The sequence below is a fragment of the Molothrus ater genome, chromosome 23 (genome assembly GCF_012460135.2).
Source record: "Molothrus ater isolate BHLD 08-10-18 breed brown headed cowbird chromosome 23, BPBGC_Mater_1.1, whole genome shotgun sequence".
Classification (NCBI taxonomy): Eukaryota; Metazoa; Chordata; class Aves; order Passeriformes; family Icteridae; genus Molothrus; species Molothrus ater.
The window spans coordinates 4,118,203-4,138,277 of NC_050500.2; the positions used below are offsets into that span (position 1 = coordinate 4,118,203).

A 20,075-nucleotide genomic window follows, 5' to 3' on the forward strand; every position below is an offset into this window, starting at 1 on the left:
ACACAAAGCCCAGGACTGCTGGGAGGAGCTCCAGACTCAAGAGGATGGCTGGTATTAAGAGATTGTGAATGTCACCAGTGACTCTACAATGTGATCTCCTTCTTAGCTTCAGATCCTTTTGGAATGCATGTAACTTATGGCTCAGGTAACATTAATGATGGACCAGAAAACTATTCTGCACTTCTGTTAGAGCTTTAAAATGCAGTATTTCTTTCTACATGTAAATCCTTACTCATAGAGGAAGTAAATCAGCAAACAGTTTTGAGGGTTTTTTATTATTTTTTAAGAAATATTAAAAAATACCTTTTCCCTGGTGGCTGAGCTTTTTACTGCTCTAGCACTCAGGTGCTGACACCTGCTCTATTTACATAAACAGCTTCTTGTTCTGTGTTCCAAAAGAAAACTCAAATGTGGCTGACTTGGACAGTTCAATTTCTAGTTCTCCAGAAGATCTCTCAATTCTGTGGATTTGCCAGGACTCTGATATTCACCTTGTTCTTCCTCAGGGAAGTTGCAGCTGCAGGCATCATCTTCCTGAACTGACTGCTCAGGTGTGTGCACTGAAAAAAGAGAACAGATTCACAGAATCAGTTAGGTTGGAAAAGACCTCTGAGACCATTTAGTGCAACTTTGACTGTCCATGCTGTAAACCAGACCAGAGCTCTGAGTGCCATGTCCAGTTGTTTCTTGAACACCTCCAGGGACAGTGACTCCACCACCTCCTGGGTAGCCCATTCCAGTCTTTAACAACCCTTTCTGGGAAGAAATTCCTCCTCATCTCCAACCTGAACTTCCCCGGTGTAGCTTAAGGCTGTGTCCTCTTGTCCTGCCACGGGGAGAAAAGGCTGATCCCCATCTGGCTACAGCCACATTTCAGGGAGGTGTAGAGGGCAGGGTCTCCCCTGATCCTTCTTTTCTCTTGACTAAACAACCCCAGTTCCCTCAGCCACTCCTCAAAGGCTTTACCTTCTAGATTCTTCCCCAGCTTTGTTACCCTCCTCTGGACTGACTCCAGCACCCCAATGTTTCTTGAAGTGAAGGGCCCAGAACTGGACAAATGTCCCCTTTCTGTTCATTTATTCAGCCATCTTATTTCACCATCCCTCTGTGACAAATGCAGGATGTCAGGAAGAGAAAAAAAATCTTCCACATTATTCTATAATCTGAAATTATTCCTCTACAGCATGTGTATCTGATAAAACTAATTTATCACTCTTTGTTTTCCTTAATTCAGCAGGGCCTCTGGTGTCTGTCTGTCATGGCAATGAAAGGAAAACCAGCATGAGGGAAATAGATTTTTGCACCGCTATGGTCTAATGTATTTAGAGTTACACTAGAAGATTCAGACCTTATCCTTAGAACAGGGGAAGAGAAAGGGAGAGAGAACTTCCCAAAAAATTGAACAAACCAACTATAAACAACATTGAATGCTTCATCTTTGTGAACTCTTGTGTGTGCCCAGGACTTAGGAGCTCTCAGAGGGCAGTGCTGGATTCAGGCTGACTCTGCTCCTGTGTAGCAGCACACCCTGACTGATGCCCCTCTCCTTCTGCAGCCAGAGCTCCAAGACACTCACTGCAGGCCCTGTGTCCTCTCTGGAGCAGAGAGAACTCCAAGGGGTTACAGCCACACAGGCCAAGGATGATGCTTGGAAGTCATAAAAGGAACTGGCCTTTAACTGGAGCAGCTGAGTTTTCTCATCTACCACAAATAGTCCACTTATAAGGATAAGCATGCACTTGACCTAACGCCCACAGCAAATTTTATTGCTTTCTGCAATAAAAATTCCAAAACTGTTTCCCTTTCATTTGCTTCTGACTTACAAGGCCGAAAAACCCAAAGCTATTGCAACTACCTTTGTAAGGCACTTAACCTGGATTCCTGACTTCTGTCTAGTTTCAAAAAGAAAAACTGAAGAGCGTATTTATCTTACTTTTCTTGAAGACAGCATGTAGTTTCTTTTTCTGCCAGACACTGAAGCAGATGCACAAAGGCAGCAGAAACACCAAGCACGACAGCCCAGCCACAGCGAGAGAAATCCTGATTGTGTCTGCCTGAACATCCTTCCCTAGGAAACAAATAACATTCTCTAAGAGTCTTAACAGAACAAAATTCTATTGCCCTTGAATTAGCTGAAAACTTTGTCTCCCATTCTGCTTCTGGATCAGTCTGCAACACTGGAAATGCATAGAAGGAAGGACTTTTGCTTTGAATGGAAGGTGAATGTGCTACGGTATGTTTAAGTAGGTCATAATTCTTTACCTCCATAAGCAATATTGCACAATGACTCACCTGGCACGGTGATATAAAATGGAATGTCAAGAGATGTTGTAGGTAGAGTAGTGACTAAAGTGGAATTAACTGAAGCATGTTTGCAAATGACATCTTTTGCTGGAGTTCCAGGCACCAGGATTTGGTTTCCAGAGCACCTGAAGGACATTTACAGCAAAACGGGGAAAAGAAAAAAATTTCTTAAATTCCAGTCAAGTGTAATAGTGGTAGCATTTTAACTTTTTTTTGATTTACTTACATTGTCCAGTTTTTACAGGACCCACTGGGCTGATCATTAAAGGTTCCATAGCGGCAAGTCCGGCAACCTTCAACAGACAAGGACAGGTAAAATTGTACAAGATAACATTTAAAATGTAACATATGAAACGTTATTTTTGCCTGCTTGTACAATGTCAGAATTACCACTTTATAAGCAGCTCTGAGTATGCAAGGCAAGTCTTTCCCTGTCAGCCACAGACCAGTACAGTATTTGGCTAAAAAACCAGTTGATTTGGCACAAGATGCCACAAACCATGCCTAACTCCAGAGTTCTGTCTTCCTCATGCTGGCAGGCAAAGAGCTGCCATACAAAGGGAACTAACTGGTGCAGGATTTGAGCTGCACTAGGGCTCAGTGTGGTGGGTTTGTCTGCTCTGAGCTCACTCCACACACCATGCAGAGTGCTTAGCACCGGTGGCAGCTTTTATCTCTCGAGGTCCTTCCTCTATCTGCTTCTGTCTGGTGCAGGAAGCAGAGGGGCTTTCAGCTGCTGGGGAAAGGTGATCCTACCGTTGCTGGTGCTCTCCTGACCCACGCCACAGCTTCGGGTGCAGAAGGTGCAGCGATCATCGCCGCAGCGATAGCCCTCCTTGCACGTGCATTCAGCATCGCTGGTTGAGGAGCAATTTTTCAAATACTGAAACGGTGCTGCAAGGGGAAAACCAGTGTTAGCTTACAGCACGCCCGGCGTGGACCTTTGCTCTCACAAGAACCAGGCTGGCGGCTTCAGCGTTATTTGGCCAGAGGCGCGTCCCCCGCCGTGCAGGTGCCACCCGGGCACGGCGTTGCCACGGGAGGTCACAGCAGGGCTGGTGGCGTCGCCGCCGGTACCTTCGCAGTGCCGACACATCCTGCAGTCGCTGCTTCCCGCCGCGCTGGAGAAGGTGCCGGCCGGGCAGGGCTTGCACGGCGCGCCCGCTCCCCGTCCGCAGCCGGGGCTCGCGAAGGTACCTGCGGGGCGAGACACGGCGGTCACACGGGCCGGGACACGGCGGTCACCGCCCCCCGGTACGGTCCTTACCCGCCGGGCAGTGAGCGCCGCAGGGCAGCGCGGCCGCGGGTGCCGGGCTCAGCGCCAGCGCCAGCAGCGCCGCGGGCAGCAGCGCCCGGCCCGGAGCCATGGGTCGGAGCGGGACGGAGCGGGGACTGCGCGCGGGACACCCGGCACCGGCCCTTAGCCACCGCCCCCGGGGGGCCTGGCTGCGTCATCCCGGGGGCGGCGGGGAATCCCCGGCCCGGCGGGACTTTCCGGACCCTCCCAGAGGCGCGACCCCTCAGTTCTGCCGGGCAGCGCCCGCAGAGCTCTCTCAGCGATGCCGGTCAGCTGTCGCCTTTTCACCACTGGGGCTTCCCGGTGAGTGCGGCGTGGAATCCCCGGGAGATGAAAGGCGAGAGGCGGGGCTGGCAGGCCACAGCCGTGCCGGGGATGCTGAGAGCACATGGGCACCGCGGGGACACGCGGGGAGCGCCGCGCCCCGGCCGGGAGCGTGCGGAGCTCCCGCCGGCCGGCACGGGAGCGGCGCGGCCCCGCCCCCTGCGGCCCCTCGCAGCCAATCCCCGGGCCTGGTCCCGCCCCCTGCACCTCCCCGCAGCCAATCCCCGGGCGCGGTTCTCTCCCTGAGCCGGGCAGGAGCAGAGATGGTGAACGCTGGGTGCTGAGTTATAACTGAGAAGCGAACGTATGGTCCGTGTGTGTGTGCCCTGCCTGTGTGTGCCGGCACACGGGCAGGCAGAGCAAGGACCAGCCTGTCCAGGGTTCTGAGCGGAGTCCGCTGTGGGCAGCACACAAAGCGCCCCGTAGCGGGAGCTGAACCCCTCATCGATCCCGGCAGAGCCCTCAGCGGTCCTTCCCTATGACCGGCTCTCCTCCCCTGGATTTGAGCTGCTCTGCCGGAGCTCTCGTGAGTCCGAAGCCAGACCGGGCCTGCCAGCACCTGCGAGTAGGCTTGTACCCAGCACGGCTTTGCAGTCCTAAAGGTCCCCGCTAGCAGCTCTGTCTGTCCTTCAAAACACCGAAACTCCTTAAAACCAGGGCAGCATCATCCCTGAGCCACAGGCATTCCCTGTGAGCCTGAGGAAACACAAGTGTCGGGCAGACGCTTCGGGCAGAGGGCGGAGAAGAGCAAGGCTCGGTTCTGCTCGGTCCGTGAGGGGCTGCCCGAGGGGCAGCAGCAGCAGCAGCAGTAGCAGTGGCAGTGGCAGTAGCGGCAGCAGCAGCTCGGTTTGCGGTTGCGCCGCCGTAGGAGGTGACTCGTGTCACGGTGCGGGCACCGGAGCACTCTCTGCGTTCCGAGAGACCGTGAGAAAAGCGGAGCGTGCCGGCAGCGCGGGGGAACGGCGGGGCGAGGCCGGGGCGGAGCGCGGGCGGTGCCGGGGCCGGGGCGGAGCGCCCCAGAGCCGCCCGCGGCCCCGCTGAGGTGAGTTGTGGCCGCCGCCGCTGCGGCCGCCGCGGGCCCGGCCCGTAGAGCCCTGGCGGGCGGGGGTGTCGGTGTGGGCGGAGGGTTCGGTAGCTGGGCCGGCTTGCGGTGCCCAGGCGGCCGCGTTGCAGGGCCCGAAGCCCCGCCGTGCCCGTGAGGCGGCCTCGGCCCATGCCCGGGCCCGGCCCGTGCCGTCCCTGCCGCGGGGAATGGCGCCGGTGTCCCTCACGAACCGATGGGAACGCGCGGCCTTTCCACCCGGGCGGGCCGCGCTTCTGCGCCTGCAGCCCTGCCCTGCCTGCGGATAGCGGCTCTGTGCTCGCGGCGCTGCAGGGTGTGATTTCTTTTAAAGCCACCCTGGTTAGAGTTTCTGATTCACCATCTCCAGAAAGGCTCGTGTACCCACACAGGGCTGAACATTTGGGTGAGAGGTTTGAGGCGGCCTTAGCTGCACTGAGGAGCAAATGGGAGACTGGCATTTACTATGTGTAGGTAGATTGTTAAATGACTTGTTAAATTAAGTAGTTGTTAGGTCTGTGTAACTTAGTCCTGCTTCTCAAAAACTGTCTTTCCGTAGTAGTGGGACAGCTATTTACATATGCACCCACATGAAGAACAGTACTAATGCTCAGGAATTGTACAATAAAAATCTAAAGGCACTATGGAGAGACTGCATTTTGCAAAACTAGGAGAAAGAGTAAAGGTTGCAGGATCAGGTGCCTGTTTTCATCTGAAGAATTAATGAAAGACAGGGATGCAAGCTGTGATCTAGACTATTTTCTTCAGTAAAAAGCAAGTGCAGCATTTCTGCATGTTGGCTATTCAGGTCTTTTTTTGCTAGTCATATTCATATGAAAATTTTGCAGAATCAATGTGTACCCTCAAGCTATTAAGAAGCTGTTGTTCTGGAGTTATTACTAATACCTGTGATTTGGGTGTGCTTGATCAGTGGGCTTTGCACTGACAGTACATAAAGCTGCCCTAAAAGTAGGATATGACACAGTGAATTACTCTGCTTGGGCTGGTTCAGCATGCTGTGGGATGTTGTGCTGGATATTACTGCATCCTCGAAAATAACATTCTAAAGGAGGCTATAAAGCAGAGTGAGGATAATTTTATGTAGGCAGCTAAACATGCATCACATTTTATGAAGAGCTCCCGGGTACTATGTGCAGTTCTAGGTGGAAGGTCCCTGCATAGGACAGAAATCTCTGTCTTCCAGAGTAGTGACCCATGAAATGCCTCCTCACATCACAGAGGCTTTCACAGCCTTCTCTCAGACCTGTATGAGTTAGTAGGTATTTTACATGATGTAAAGTTATTTTAACTTAACCTTCAAATGGAAATTTGGCCATTCACCTCAACTTGAATTTAAAAGTTAAAAAAAAATGTCTTAAGCCTAGTTTGTTCCATTTGCTAGGTCCTGTGGTCTGCTCCCCCATCACACATGTGCACATGTGTTTCATCCCCCACAAAGCTGCAAAATAACCCAGAAAATCTGTTGGTGAGATTTTGCAGGGGCACTGTTAAGTCACAGGAAACTCCTCATGCAGCATGCTGGGTGGAAACTAAAAACCAGACATGAGGTCAAAGCTCGTGCAAGCCCTTTTTGTAAGTGCTGGCCTGGGTGGGAGTCAATCATCTCGGAAAGAGTGAGGGTGTGCAAATTGAAACCAGCTCTGCCACCCACCCTGAACCCCTCTCTCTGGCAGACACAGGTCATGGTTAAGGTCTTGATTAGGCCAAGCTGCTTCCTCTCCTGGTGCTGATGTGCTGTGCCCCCCACTTGCCCAAGTGCCTTAATATTTTAATATCATAATGCATTCTTTCTAAAAAGCTGCTTAGTTAAACAGGATGGTTATGAATATTGATTTAAATGAATATATGAATATTGATTTAAATGAATTATAAGAATATTGATTGAGTTTTGAGGTGGTTTAAATGAAAGAACATGCAAAAGTACAAATTACTGTTCATTTTCAGCATGAGGAAGTACTTGTATGAGGGGATTTGAGGGGATTTGCCTTGTAACCACATTATCTTTTTATTCCCCTCAGCCCCTTCCTTCACAACCACCTCTCTAATAGCAGCCCCTCAAGACATGGCCTCCAAGAGGGCATTGGTGATCCTGGCTAAAGGGGCAGAGGAGATGGAAACTGTAATCCCCACTGATGTTATGAGAAGAGCTGGGGTGAGTATGAGACAGTGAATAATCTGGTCAGGGGGAAATCATTGCTTCAAGTTGAGGTTCATTTCCAGGAATTCAGTGTGTGGTCTGTGAAGTAAAAATTTACCTCCATCATCTCTGGTTAGCAAATATTTGTGTCATGCTGACATTTCTTGGTAACCTTTCAAAATACAAATCTGATGTGAACTAGAGCAAATATTTCAAGTAAATCCTACTCTGTCAGAAAACACAGCTACTTCCATGTGTAGTAACTGGAAGTGCCTCTTCTATAGGGGTCTGAAAACCTCAGTACATTGCAGCTCATGACATTGCTTAACTGAATTTCAAAAAGCTCAAGAAAAGCTATTTACTACAGTTCTGGCTGTTGGGATTCCTCAAGCTGTTTGTTACTCTTGCAGTTATAGTAGCACAGTGTTATTTGATTAGGAATGAAAATAATACTTTAAATAAACACACCAACTTCACTTATATAGAAATGACTGAAGTAAAAATTACCTTCTCCCACTACTTTGTCATTCCATCACTGTGCTTCCCGTTTTGGCTGTCATAAGAGGAACAAGCTCTCAGTACAGCTTTGCTTCTATTACTTAAGAACTAACATATAAGAAAAATGCCCTGAATTCTTGTTTTGTAATAATATATTTGTTCTCCTGTTAGATCAAGGTGACTGTTGCAGGCCTAACAGGAAAAGAACCAGTGCAGTGCAGTCGAGATGTCTTCATTTGTCCTGATGCCAGTCTTGAAGATGCCAGAAAAGAGGTTGGTCAGCACCCTCTGATATAATGGCCAGCATAGTCTCTCTCACAGTTTCTGAGGTACATTCTGAGAAGTTCACCAAATTTCTGAGGTGAATTTGGAAAGCTTATGCAGTACCTTTGGACATAGGTTGCATGTTGTGTTAACTCTGAGTAGCAGAGTTAACATTTCTGAATGTTAACAGTTAACAGTTAACAGTTCTGAATTACAGAACTGTACATCCCACTTGAGTGACATCCTGCTTCATACCCTGCTAGGTTCAGACAGATTTCTTAATTCTGCCCAGGTATTTGATTTTTGCAAAGGGCCAGTCACAGAGCTTTATTTTTCCTGTTAGTAGGCTCAACAAAATACTGTGATTTGGGCCAACTCAAAAGTTCTGATGGGAAGCTAAATAATGTCATAGTTAGAACTGTACAGTAAGGTTGGAGCAAAACCACTTTACAACACAAGAGCTGTCGCTTGCTGAAGCTTTTAAGTGCACTAGGCTTAAAAGTCAGTTCTGTGAGAGACTTAATTGATAATAGGCTTTTCCTGGAACAGGAAGTAGTATTTTTGTCATAATTGGAACTGTTTTTCTGATCATGAAGTGTTGTTCAGTGGAAGAAAAGGTCGATTTCTTTGCTTGCCACTTGAATCAGCTGCAGTGGTCTTCAAACATGGTAATGTATGTGAAGAGTGTAATGTGTGTATCAGCCTCTATTCAACAGAAGAGTTTTATCTTTGTTTAGGGGCCTTATGATGTTGTGGTCCTGCCTGGAGGGAACCTTGGGGCTCAAAACTTGTCTGAGGTAAAGTTCTGGCATTTTAAAAATTCATGGGCATTCTTATGAGTAGTGGAGTGGTCAGCACTTGTTTGGCAATCCTGCATATTCAGTTCAGCATCTAAAAATTCTCTTCTGAATGAATCAATAAACCAATTGTTAATGGTCTTAAGCCTTCTTGTGATTATATAGGTGGGACAGCTGGGTAAATTCTTGGCCAAGAGTACCAAGTAAAACAGAATAAAAATGGAGAGAATATAACAGAATAAAAATGTTGTGCTTTATGGGAAGATCTCTGTTCATACTCATATGAAGATGAAGCAGTTGCAAATGAGGATTTATTGCTGAGACACAAAACTGTCCAAACCCAAGGGACTCTGGTCCCTTGCAGAATTCTGTCTCTGGGCTGGTATGAAGTCCTTGTGGAAGGCAGGCAGACAAACAAATTGATCTATAGAGACTGTCTGGAGGTATCTTATGAATACTATTTTCTGTTGGTCCTGTATTTTCAAACAACTTTTTATGGCCATGGGTTAACCAGCTTTCATGTGAACTTTCCTTGCAGTTCCTTCTCATTTCCTTCCTCTTTCCTTCTGGGGCAAGCATGTTTTGGTTTCAGTTTTTCTCCTTTTTAATGTTCTCATTGCCCTCTGTCCTGGGGCAGGGAGGAAAAATTCCAATTGGTTTTCTGTACAAAATATGTTTATAAAATTTTAGTGAAAACTGTTTCAACTTTGCTTCAAATAACCAACTCCAAACAATGACTTGTGATGTTTCTTCATACAGTCTGCTGCTGTCAAAGACATTTTGAAGGACCAGGAAAGCAGAAAAGGCCTGATTGCTGCAATATGTGCAGGTGGGTTAGCAAAGTCTTGCTTTCTAAAGCATTTGGATATTTTGAAGGAGCATGAAGAGTTTCCTGTCTTAGAAATCTGTGTTCCTCTAATTTAGTACCAGGAATTTGTGCCTGAATATATAGACATACATCTTTCAGCATCTGATTTTTTTGTAAATTTAATAGCAGAGAAATCTAAAGTAATTGTGAACATTTATCCTGCAAGTTCAGGTTGTTACCTAGTTCTTTCCAATCAGTTGTGTTACTGTCTTTAAAATAAAAAGTGATATGTAGAATGCTAGGATTTTTTTTTAAAGTGTGTGCTTGTTCTGATGATCTTTCTGCAAGTGTACAGCCCTGGCAGAATATCATTGCTGTAAATTTATCTCACATAACCACTCCTGCCCTTTAGCTTCAGAAAGAAGGCCAGAAATATAGAATTACAGTCTCACCCTTCCTGAGCTGCAGCAAAAAATGGCCTTGACTTGCTTTGAGGAGAGGGTTGTCTGCTTACATATTCTGCACAGCTTGGCATCCATATCATGAACTTTGTAAGATTTGTGTTCTAAGAAGCAAAGTGAAAAATTGCCAATGCTGAAATTGCCAATACTGCAACTGAAGGCTGGTCTAGGGAGCTGAAGCTGAGAGTGAGGAGAGAGATGATGAATGCATAAAAGGCAGTCAGAGGGTGTTCCAGGAGGTGATTTTCACTTTTGGATTTTGGTACATTGCTGGAGGGGTTTTCTGCTTTTCTTCCCCATTTAGGTGCTGGGCACACAGGGCTGTGAACATTCCTCAGCTTGGCAGTGATGCTCTTGTGCTGCTTCATCTGTGTCCCAAATTCACATCTGCCCAGTAGAGGCCTTTGCTTGTAAGCAGGATAATTCATAGAGCTCATTCCAGCGGAACACAAAGGAGGTTATTTCCTGTACTCAATCCAGAATTAAACAAATTAACAGAAATGAAACTCATGTCATACAAATCCTGCCTTCAGTTTCTTTTGGAGTTCCCATAAGGATTTCCTGTCTGATGAGTTAGCACTTCTTGACACAAATTCTTTACTCAGTTCAGGGTAAGGAGGAAGTATGAAAAGAAAAGAGAAACTCTTGAAACCAAAAATGGAATAGTTAGTCCATGATCTGTCCAAAATACTGCTTGGCACACAACTGCAGCATGTAGAGACTTGCTCAAATGAAATCCTATCTGTTAAGTCTTAATTCAAGGTTTAACAAGCTTGTAAAGTAATTGTAGGTAATTAATGTTCAGATTGAAATGCAGACCTTTTGTTTCTTAATATCAAGCAGTTTTAAATAAAATGTCTGGAAGTGGGTTGTTCTTCACTCCTTCAAAGGCAGCACAGTCATGGGTAGGACTTCAGTGTGAACTGTAATGTGAGAGCTTTTTGCTTCAGAGATAGGGCTGGCATCAGTGTTTATAAAAAGTAGTCTGTCCCCAGTGAGCTTTGACCCCTGAGGGTCCTAATGCCCAAATACCTGTTCCTGTCAGTGCAGCAGAAGGCAATTCCTCACTGGTGCAACTTTGTGTTCTTACAGGTCCTACTGCCCTTCTGGCCCATGGGATTGGGTATGGAAGCAAAGTCACAACACATCCTTTGGCCAAAGACAAAATGATGAATGGGGGTATGTTTCTGTCCAAGCCCTTCTCAGATTTTTTAAATTTTTTTTTTACCTGAACCCACAATTTAAAAAAGGAGAAAAGCCTTTTTTTTCCTTGCCTTTCTCTCTGAATTGAGTCTATATCACTGGAGAATAGAGGGCTGCACTAACACTCTCATCCTTGGGGGAATCATGTTAGGAGCATTTATTGCCTTATCCCCTTGAGGCTGAGCCATCTCTTGCCCCTTTGGTTCTTTGCCTCAATGGTCCCTACAGCAAACTCTGGGAGCACCTTTCCTGCTCTCCTGTGAGTGATGCTTCGGTTCTGTGGCAGCTGATGGCTCCACACTTCTTTCTGCAGCCTAAGGGAGGGGATGGTGAAACACTGAGGGTCATTCTTGAGCATTAATGAGGCTGGAGGGGAGCAGATGGGTTCCCCCAATATCTTCTGCATGCTTTTGGAATAAAAGAAATTTGTGAACAGCTCCACAAAAGCAGTCTGACTTCCAGAAATAACCTCATGGGAGCTGACAGGCTCAGTGAGAGCTTTTTGAGCAGCTTTAGGAACCAGAGGAGCATTCCCACACCTTGGGAATGAGCTCCCTGTGGGCCCTGAGGACAGCAGGCAGGGATGAGCTGCTCAGGGGCAGTGCTGGGGTCCTTGTGGCCTCTGTGGCACTGTGGAGGACACTGGACACTGACCCTGCTGCTGTTGTGTCCCCAAGCACACTACTCCTACTCGGAGAGCCGCGTGGAGAAGGACGGCAACATCCTCACCAGCCGCGGGCCTGGCACCAGCTTTGAGTTTGGCTTGGCCATCGTGGAAACTCTGCTGGGCAAGGAAGTGGCTGAACAGGTGAAGGCACCTCTAATACTGAAAGATTGAAATCCTGGTGTGGGAGAGGCACTAGGACAAATTTAGATAGTCCTATCCTTTGTAGAATAACTGTAATGTGCACTGTTGTAAATACACTTTAATTGTGGGTGAAATTAGTAACTGTGCTTACCTGGATTAGTAACTGGGATACCTTAACAAGCCAAAGGTCTTCACTTCAGGAAAAACATCCTGTTAGGAAAAAGCTCTATCACAAAAAAGCAGCCAGCATCTAATAATCCTAGTTAGTTCTTGGATGGCATTTAAAAATCACATGGAAAAATGTTTGCTGAGTAAATAAAAATAGAGCATCCCTACTGGTGTGTTGTTCCCTTCTGTGTTCTCTCCCAACCCAGACCCATGAAACCTTTTTACCACCATGTACTATTTAAAACAACATCTGTTTAGAGTCTCACACAGTTCTTCTGAAGTCTGAGCTGGAATGAGAAGGTGGCCAAGCACTGGAACAGGCTCCCTAAGGAGGTGGTCATGACCCCTGGCCTGCTAGCATGCATGAAGTGTTTGGACAGCACTACTCCAACACTTCTCCTGGCTGTATGGATTTTTAGGCTGCCCTATGTGGAGTCAGGAGTTGGTTTTGATGACCTTCATGAGTCTCTTCCAACTCAGGATATTCTCTGTTTTCATGACATAGATTATTAAGTTGTAACCTAGAATTAGTTTAAAAAACGTTCCATTTCTTGTGTACAAATAAGGCAAATAATTAGTATTAATTTTCCAACAGTGTTGGAACTAAATGAAAAGTGGCAATATTCATACCTTGTCAAGCACCCCAGAGTTCCTGCAGGTTGAACATGATATCTTGAAATTTGTCTTCTGCATTAAATGATTGCAGATCCATTGAGCTGTTTGGGCAGCTAATAATTAGTATAAAACATGAAGTTTGGATTTGGTAGGATGCCACCAGTAGCAGTGCTTGTTTCTGCTTACTAAAAATTGGAAGTTGCTACAACCCTGGCTTAAGTGAGCCTTTGTCAGTTTGGAGGAGTTGCAGGACAGGTCTCTGGAGGAAGTTCTGGAGCTGTATTCCCATGAGAATTAAGAACTTGGCATCAATTTCCATCTTTGCTGCCTTCCATTCACCAAATCATTCTGATGTTAGCTGGCTCTGTCAGCAGTCATGCCTAAGGATGGCACCTCACTGGACTCTGAAGTTACCCCAGCATCTGGAGATCTGGTTCTGCATACATCTGAAGTGCATAGTCTGAACTTCAGAAAATTACTGCACAGGAGCCTCTGTGATTGCTTATTTTAATGGGAAACAAGTTCATTCTCAATTACTGCATTTTCGTAATGAAATACATGGATACTTTTGCAAATTTAGAATTAAGAAATGTCTGTGTTGTTAATAACTACTGGAAGAACTGCTTCAACTCTATGCTCTGTCTCTTAATTTGTTTAGGAAATATTTCATATGTTTCTCTAGCTTTGAAATGTGCCCAAGATATGCAAAAGTTGTAATCTATGTAAGATTTTACAAGTTTGTGTGGTAAATCTGCACATCTAACTGGTATTGCCATGCAAATGTAAACCAGATGATGGAAAGAGTCTTTGTCCTAGAATCTGGAATAATTACTTGCCTTGTAAATGGGCATAATTCAGAATACAGGAAAAGCTCTGCATTCCTGGGTGGCAGCACTGCTTTGTACCATTAGAAGGAAAATATTTTCATGCTTGTATTGTTTTTAGTCTTGCAGAAATATTTGAATACAAAGCATTAGCAAAGTGGCCATAAATTTGATTATAATTTTTTTTTTCTCCAAGGCTGAGGGAGTTCAACTTACAGAAATGAGGTTTTCAGTGTGTATATTTGGGCTTTCCCACTCCCATTAAAATGGTAATAGGAAAAACACTCAGAAAAATGAGCCTAGAGCCCATGGATGTAGCTGCTTAACTTGCAGATTCTTCCACTATGTTCAGCAAAAGACTTGGTAAATAAAATATTGTAGTGCTGCTTGCATCACAGTTACCTTCCTACAGCTGACCCTGTTCTCAACCTTTTACATTGCAGATGTCCAGCAAACATGAATTTCTTTGGGTTCTCTTTCTGTGTCATTAACTTGGTCTTTCAGTTAGGGTAAGTAAGTGTATGAACTAAGATTAGGCTCATTTTCCTCTTAGGGTAAGTGTTACTAAGGGATTTGCTGATTCAAGGGAGCAAAAGTTGCCTTCCAGTTAGCAAAATGCTTTTTTTCTGACATTTCAGTATCTCTGTTCATAAAATCCTCTTTTACCTGCTGCTGGAAGATGAGCTGAGGTACTTTTCCTGTTCATTGTTTCATGTACACTTGAAACTTTTTGCCTTTTTATTATTCGCAACCTGTGAATAATAGTTTTTGTTTTAGTATTAGAACCTGTGGTAATTGGGTATCTGCTGCCTCTGAGCCCAGCTTAAACTGAAGGGAATGCATCCACTTTTCTCTGTCTAACATCCAGCATTTTGTTCCCTGGCAGCTGGAGGGTTTGGGGGTTGGTTTTTTTCCTGATGAGAAAGCTGCCAGTTGGCATCTGCTCTATGCCTCAGATCATCTCTCAAGAATAATGTGGGGTTTTTTTCTCCTGATTCTGCTTGTTCTGTGGGCTTGAATGCTTCATTGAGAATGAGTTCTCTTAGGGAATTGAGAAGTATTATATGGCTTAGGAGCAGGAATGCACACAAGAGGGCATAGAAGCTGGAGCCATCAGTGAATACTTGCAGTGATGGGAAATATTTTCATTCAGACTGACAAGCTTCTGACTGAAGAAGAGGCAGAAGAAATGTGGAGAGTGAAGAGTCTGGTTTTGTTGAAGTACTTTGCAAGTTTCTTTCCAAAAGGGGAAGGTGAGGTGCACAGCTCTGAGCAAATCCTGTCTCAGGAATGTGTTCCTGTCAGCAACAGAGGAGGGATGCTTTTCTAGACAGACAAAGGTTTTACTTTTAGAATGGGTGGAGACAAACAGAGCCATAATGGATACAAACCAGCCTGCTCACTAAAGCTGTGAAAGCACACAAGGGAATAAGCTTCATCCAGTAATTACAAGCCTTGGGCAGCTTGCTAGCCATTTATGTGTATGCTTACTATTTGGTATGAAGCCCACAGTGACTGTCAGAGCAAAAAATGGTTACTTAATCTGATTATTTTTGTTTTTTCTTTCAACAAAAAGATGCATCGTGAGGCAAACATAAGCAGTGATCCCAAAATGATAAAAATTTGGGGAGGATAAAATGGGTCTTCCAGCAGCCTGGATGACCCATGACTTGGTTGGAAAGATGAGTATGTGACAGAGAAATAGGAGGGTGTCAACTACAAAAATATTCCCTAGCACTGCATCCATGCTGTCATTCATGTTCTCTACCTTCAGAAGAAAGGATGTGTTGCTGTTATATGGAGACTGCATTTTAGTAGGGCATGGGGTGCAACATCTGAACCTTGAAAAATAAGCAACAAAACCCTGGGTGAATTAATTTGAATTAATTAATTGTTGCCCAAAATTGTAGATAATCTTTCAACGTGTTTAGAATGTGGTCTTGCATGTGGTATGGAAAGAAAGGAAAAACATGTAAAATGGGAGCAGATGTGCCTCCCTGCTGCCCTGGTTTGTCAGCTGACAGCCCAGCTCTGACAGCACTCCCTGCTCTGAGCTTCAGTGGATATTCTACAGCTCCTGCAGCATCATCCCTTGGCAGGAAATCAAAAGCCAGAACAGCAAAAAGGGACAGGCTGTCCTTGCTGACACAATTGATCTGGCCTTTGGCCTCTTCCTGCCACTTCTTGAGAAGCATCCAGGGAAGGGCAGGGGCAAGGAGCAGTTGTGGGAGTCCCTGCAATGGTGCTGCCTCAGACCCAGCTCCTTCACTCAGCAGATGTCCTTGTGGAAGGCATCACAGGGCACCTCACCCGTGTCTTCAGGAGCATCTGTGGGCACTTGGCAGAGCTCTGTGTGCAGAGCAGGCCCAGCCACACAGCCCAGAGGGAAGGGAGTTGAGCCCAGCTCTCTGCATCCTGAGAGCACCCACAGTACGTTATTATTTGAGGGACTATGTGGAGGGATAGAGTGTAAGAAAATAAAGATAGTGCAGAAGGTCTCACACCTGAGGAGTTGCAGCTGTACCAATCACCAACGATCAGGAACAGGCCTGCCCTTAATAGGCCACAGCTGTGTCCAATAAGAAGAAGAGTGCTACAAAAGACTGGGTTAGCTGCTTAAGAAGAGATTTGCAGTTTGTTAGCTGTGCCGTGAAGAAGGAGTCAGTGCTGCAAGGAGCTGCCCATGAGAAATCACCCAGAAGGTATGGAGCTTTTGCAATAGGATGGCAGCAGGACTAGGCAGCATTTCTGGCTTGTATTTTTGTAGCCATGCTTTGGGAAGCAATGCTGACACACATGATAGGCTCCAGAACTGAGTCCAGGTTTGGGAAAACCAGACTCCTGTGTTTTGGTAACACAAATCATCTGTGTTGCTGAGATGTACCAAGAGCTGCTCTGGGTGGTGCAGCAGTCAGGGGTTGCAGTGCTCTGTGTCACACTCAGTCTTTGTAGCAGCTCTAGGAGCCTTTCTGCTCTCTACAAGATTGTTCTGTGTGCTAGAAGGCATCACAGATTGAGAGGAAAGCTTTTATACTTGGGCTTGTTCATTTGCTTTACTTCATTCAACAGCTTTTAATTATACCCTTTGTACAACCTTAAATAATTCCTCCCTACACAGGGTTTATGGCCCTCCAAGTCATGGAGATACTTCTGTACTTTTACAGTTTAATTCAAGGCCATTCCACTAATGGTAGAGAGAGGAAGAAGAAAAGTTTTCTGAGGATCTCATGCAAGCACTCACGTTCTAAAGAGCAGAGTTGGGTCTAGTGAGACTTGTGTAACATTCATAGCACTAAAGTCCTCCACAGCTGATGGAAGTTTCCCAAGCAGGACTGGGCTCATTTCTGTGCAAATCCTTCTGATTTCTGGATATTGATGGTGTAATTTTTACAGCACCTCTAAACCACAGACAGAACTTGGCTGCAGTTCTGCTGCTGTTGCTCCCTGCCAGCCAGTCCCACTGTGTTCACTCCTGGAAAATATGGGATTTGATGCTGGGCAATACAGCATCATCTGCTGGCTCTAAACCTGGCAACAAGGATCATTCCTGCACTGTAGCTTAGTTGGAGTCACTTTGGTTCTTAAAGGCTCTGTTCAGGGCTTTTGCTGCTAGAATTCAGGATTTTCAGAATTTCTGTACTATGAAGAGGCATCTTTCTATTTTATTGAGGTTCTACAGTTACAACTCTTCTCTGAGCTGGGTGTTTGGTTTCTCTGTGCTGTTAAGTTCCAATGAGTTATGCTGTCAGAATGGTCTCTGTGTAATTTCAGAATCACTTTTTAAAGTTGCACACATTTTACTCTTAAGTAGTAGAGTCAAGTCTTTGGGACTCTAGTTGGGAGCTGCCTACTTCTATGCATTGAAATATTTTCAGGTTTTAATGAGTTCTCCTAAGAAACACACTGCTACTCCCACATACCTGAGCTCTGGTCTCAGACCCAGACCTTCTCCTGTATTATTTGGTATATGACATGGAAAAAGCACTGTCACGCTGAAGTCAGCAGCTGTGGCATGGCAGTGACTGGCACGTGGGGAGGAAGTAAGCTGCTGCCTTGGGTGGTGATGAGTCTGATCACTATCATTTGCATTTTTCACAAGAAATCTGCTCTTGGGTGGGAAATTGCAGTCTCAGAGAGAACTAGCAAGAGATGATGCATTTCTTTATCTGTGCTGACTTTTCTCATGACTACATGTGATATCCTACTCAGTTGTTCTTCCATGGTGTTTTGCAAAGGAGCACTTTACCTTCCTTTCAATCATGTAGACAGTAAATGAATGCTTGTACTTGGAAATTAGAAATAATGGAGCTCTAAGCTCCTGGATGGGCTCACAGAGACACAGGCTTCACTGGCAACTTCCAAAGAAATCCTCTGTGGCAAATTTTTTCTTCTTCCCTCTGCTTTGGAAAACTACAGAGCATGAACGACTTTGATAATCATTTCAAAAATAAAGGAAGGGCACTTAGGGTGACATTCTCTGGCTGGTGCCCAGTGATGGTTCTGTCCCAGTCACCCATAATGAGAACAGATGAAGCCTCCCCTCCCCTGCCCTGCTCTTGTTCTCCACAGCCATTTCCATAAGTGATGAAGAGGAGTTGGAGGCTTTGGCCTCTCTAGCTTTGGGTCTTGGCCACTTGTGGGTTACTTTGCACAGAGCCTCTTGGGGAAATGTTCTCTCATGAAATCCTCCAGGGCTGCAGCCTGCCTGCCTGCCTGCCTCCTGTTGTGCTGCTGGAGAAAGTCAGGGTTCTGCAGCTGTGTTGCACTGGCTGCTCCCTGCAGGTGACTGGCCCAACATAAAGCTCAGGTGTTAAATTGTGAACTGAACTGCTTGTAAAACAGCTGCCTTACTCACCCTGCTGCTCCAGGGCATGCAATAGCATCCTGTCTTATCGTGGAGACTGCTTTTGATCAAGCTGGTCCAATTAAGCTCAGATGACAGCAGAAGTGTGGCCTGCGAGAGGCAGCATGTCCAGAGCAGCCTGCAGTGGCCTGTGAGGTGGCAGCAGCTGAGAGGCTGAGCAGTCTGGAGCTCTCCTGTGCACTGTGCTGTGTCACCTCCAGCTCAGCTTGGACTGCTGGCTGTCTTAGTGGAAAGGCTGCTCTTCCCCTGAAAATATTCCCTGTGGAGTGAGGAGTCCTTGGCTTTTCCCAGCTGTGTTCTGCATCCAGCACTGGCTATGATATGATTGACTGTAGAAGAAAATGTCCTCACATGGTCACCTCACCCCTAACAATATGTGTGTTTAGCCTGTCAGCCTTTAACAAAATAGCACTAAACCATTTAACTTGAATTCAGGAACTAAGCAGTTCATCCTTCCTTCAGGCAAGCCCTTCTTCATCAGAGCCTCATGACAGTTCTGCCTCAGCCTCAGGCAGGAGCTTACTGACATTCACCTTGCTGGCATCCATTTTTAAAGGTGTCTCAGGTGGGGCTGTCTGTCCCTGTGGCTTTTAACAAAGCAGTTACTTTCATTCATTGGGTTTTTTCGCCATGATGAGAAGTTGCTCTGAAAAGACAACCCTCCCTCCCACTAGCAATAGAACCCCATGAGCAACAGAATGTGTCAGGGTGTGTGATCTCACCTCTGCCCTGTGTTGTTGGAGGCCTCTGCACTGCCACGTGCCTGGTGCTGAGTAGATTCTGCATCACAGCAGCCCAGTCCCAATTCCAGCTGCTAAAGCTCTGAGTGCTGGGGTGTGCAACTGAGGTGCAGGAAAACTTCTTGAATAATTTATCAATGTGACATGGGGCCAATGAAATCACCAAGTGCAGCAGCCTCATGTGATTCTTTCCTCTGGACTTTGCTTAACAAATGTAGATGACAATGCAGGGATTGCAAGGCTATCCTGTCAGAATAACCTGGGTCCCACTTGCTCTTCACTGCTGTCTCCCTTGCACCTTGCCATGGAGCAGCTGGACTCAACATGGCATGAGCTGATGTGGTCCTTTGTGTGAACTTCTTGAAGCTGGTAAATTGCTGGAGAGCCTGATACCTCACCACTGTGAAGGTTATATAGGGTTGGTTGTGTGTTCCCTTCTATAGGGCACTCAGTAGTGCTGACCCTGTCCTTGAAGTGGTTGTGAAAAGAACAAACATATTAACAAAGGTAAAAGAAATATTATAGGTAACAGGAACGTGTCTCTTGGTCACCTGGGTAGGTGGTGGGCAGGGGAGGCTATTCTGTGTCAGGCTGATGACCCCATGCTTGATCCAGAGACTTGGTGCATGGAGGGGCCTCTTAGTATGTTATGACAGCTAAATATGATTAGTAATTAGCATCTTTAAGCAGATTCAGGGTGGGTATGGTGGGATTATCTGGCATTGTTTTCCTTCTGGTGTTTCATGGCAGTGTATTTGCACTTCTCTAACTTTGTGGCTTTCACATGTTAATAATGTGTGGATGACAGTTTTAATCTTCAGAAAGAAGCATCTCTTCCTCTGAATCACTTTGTAAGGAAATGAATAGCAGTCATGGTTCCCA

The 20,075-nt window shown here is 46.0% G+C and overlaps 2 protein-coding genes across 2 annotated transcripts; one reads left to right on the plus strand and one right to left on the minus strand.

Moving 5' to 3' along the window:
- Positions 1 to 256: 256 nt before the first annotated feature.
- Positions 257 to 4,012, minus strand: TNFRSF9 (TNF receptor superfamily member 9). Its single transcript, XM_036396215.1, has 7 exons — positions 3,572 to 4,012; positions 3,382 to 3,501; positions 3,061 to 3,198; positions 2,531 to 2,597; positions 2,293 to 2,429; positions 1,934 to 2,068; positions 257 to 560 (listed from the first exon to the last, which is right to left on the minus strand). Exons 1-7 carry the CDS (start codon positions 3,669 to 3,671, stop codon positions 436 to 438), a joined length of 822 nt encoding a protein of 273 aa, XP_036252108.1. The 5' UTR covers positions 3,672 to 4,012; the 3' UTR covers positions 257 to 435.
- An 825-nt stretch (positions 4,013 to 4,837) lies between these two features.
- Positions 4,838 to 12,317, plus strand: PARK7 (Parkinsonism associated deglycase). Its single transcript, XM_036396216.2, has 7 exons — positions 4,838 to 4,967; positions 7,025 to 7,158; positions 7,813 to 7,914; positions 8,643 to 8,702; positions 9,462 to 9,531; positions 11,064 to 11,150; positions 11,852 to 12,317. Exons 2-7 carry the CDS (start codon positions 7,069 to 7,071, stop codon positions 12,010 to 12,012), a joined length of 570 nt encoding a protein of 189 aa, XP_036252109.1. The 5' UTR covers positions 4,838 to 4,967; positions 7,025 to 7,068; the 3' UTR covers positions 12,013 to 12,317.
- The last annotated feature ends 7,758 nt before the right edge of the window (positions 12,318 to 20,075 follow it).

What these genes read in the sequence shown, in the direction of transcription:
- TNFRSF9 (XM_036396215.1), bottom strand. Translation starts at nt 3,671, where the DNA reads ATGGCTCCGGGCCGGGCGCTGCTGCCCGCGGCGCTGCTGGCGCTGGCG. An exon ending in GATGTGTCGGCACTGCGAAG is followed by an intron (nt 3,199 to 3,381) that starts GTACCGGCGGCG and finishes TTCCCCTTGCAG; the next exon opens with CACCGTTTCAGTATTTGAAA. An exon ending in TCAGGAGAGCACCAGCAACG is followed by an intron (nt 2,598 to 3,060) that starts GTAGGATCACCT and finishes TGTCTGTTGAAG; the next exon opens with GTTGCCGGACTTGCCGCTAT.
- PARK7 (XM_036396216.2), top strand. Translation starts at nt 7,069, where the DNA reads ATGGCCTCCAAGAGGGCATTGGTGATCCTGGCTAAAGGGGCAGAGGAG. An exon ending in ATGTTATGAGAAGAGCTGGG is followed by an intron (nt 7,159 to 7,812) that starts GTGAGTATGAGA and finishes TTCTCCTGTTAG; the next exon opens with ATCAAGGTGACTGTTGCAGG. An exon ending in GATTGCTGCAATATGTGCAG is followed by an intron (nt 9,532 to 11,063) that starts GTGGGTTAGCAA and finishes GTGTTCTTACAG; the next exon opens with GTCCTACTGCCCTTCTGGCC.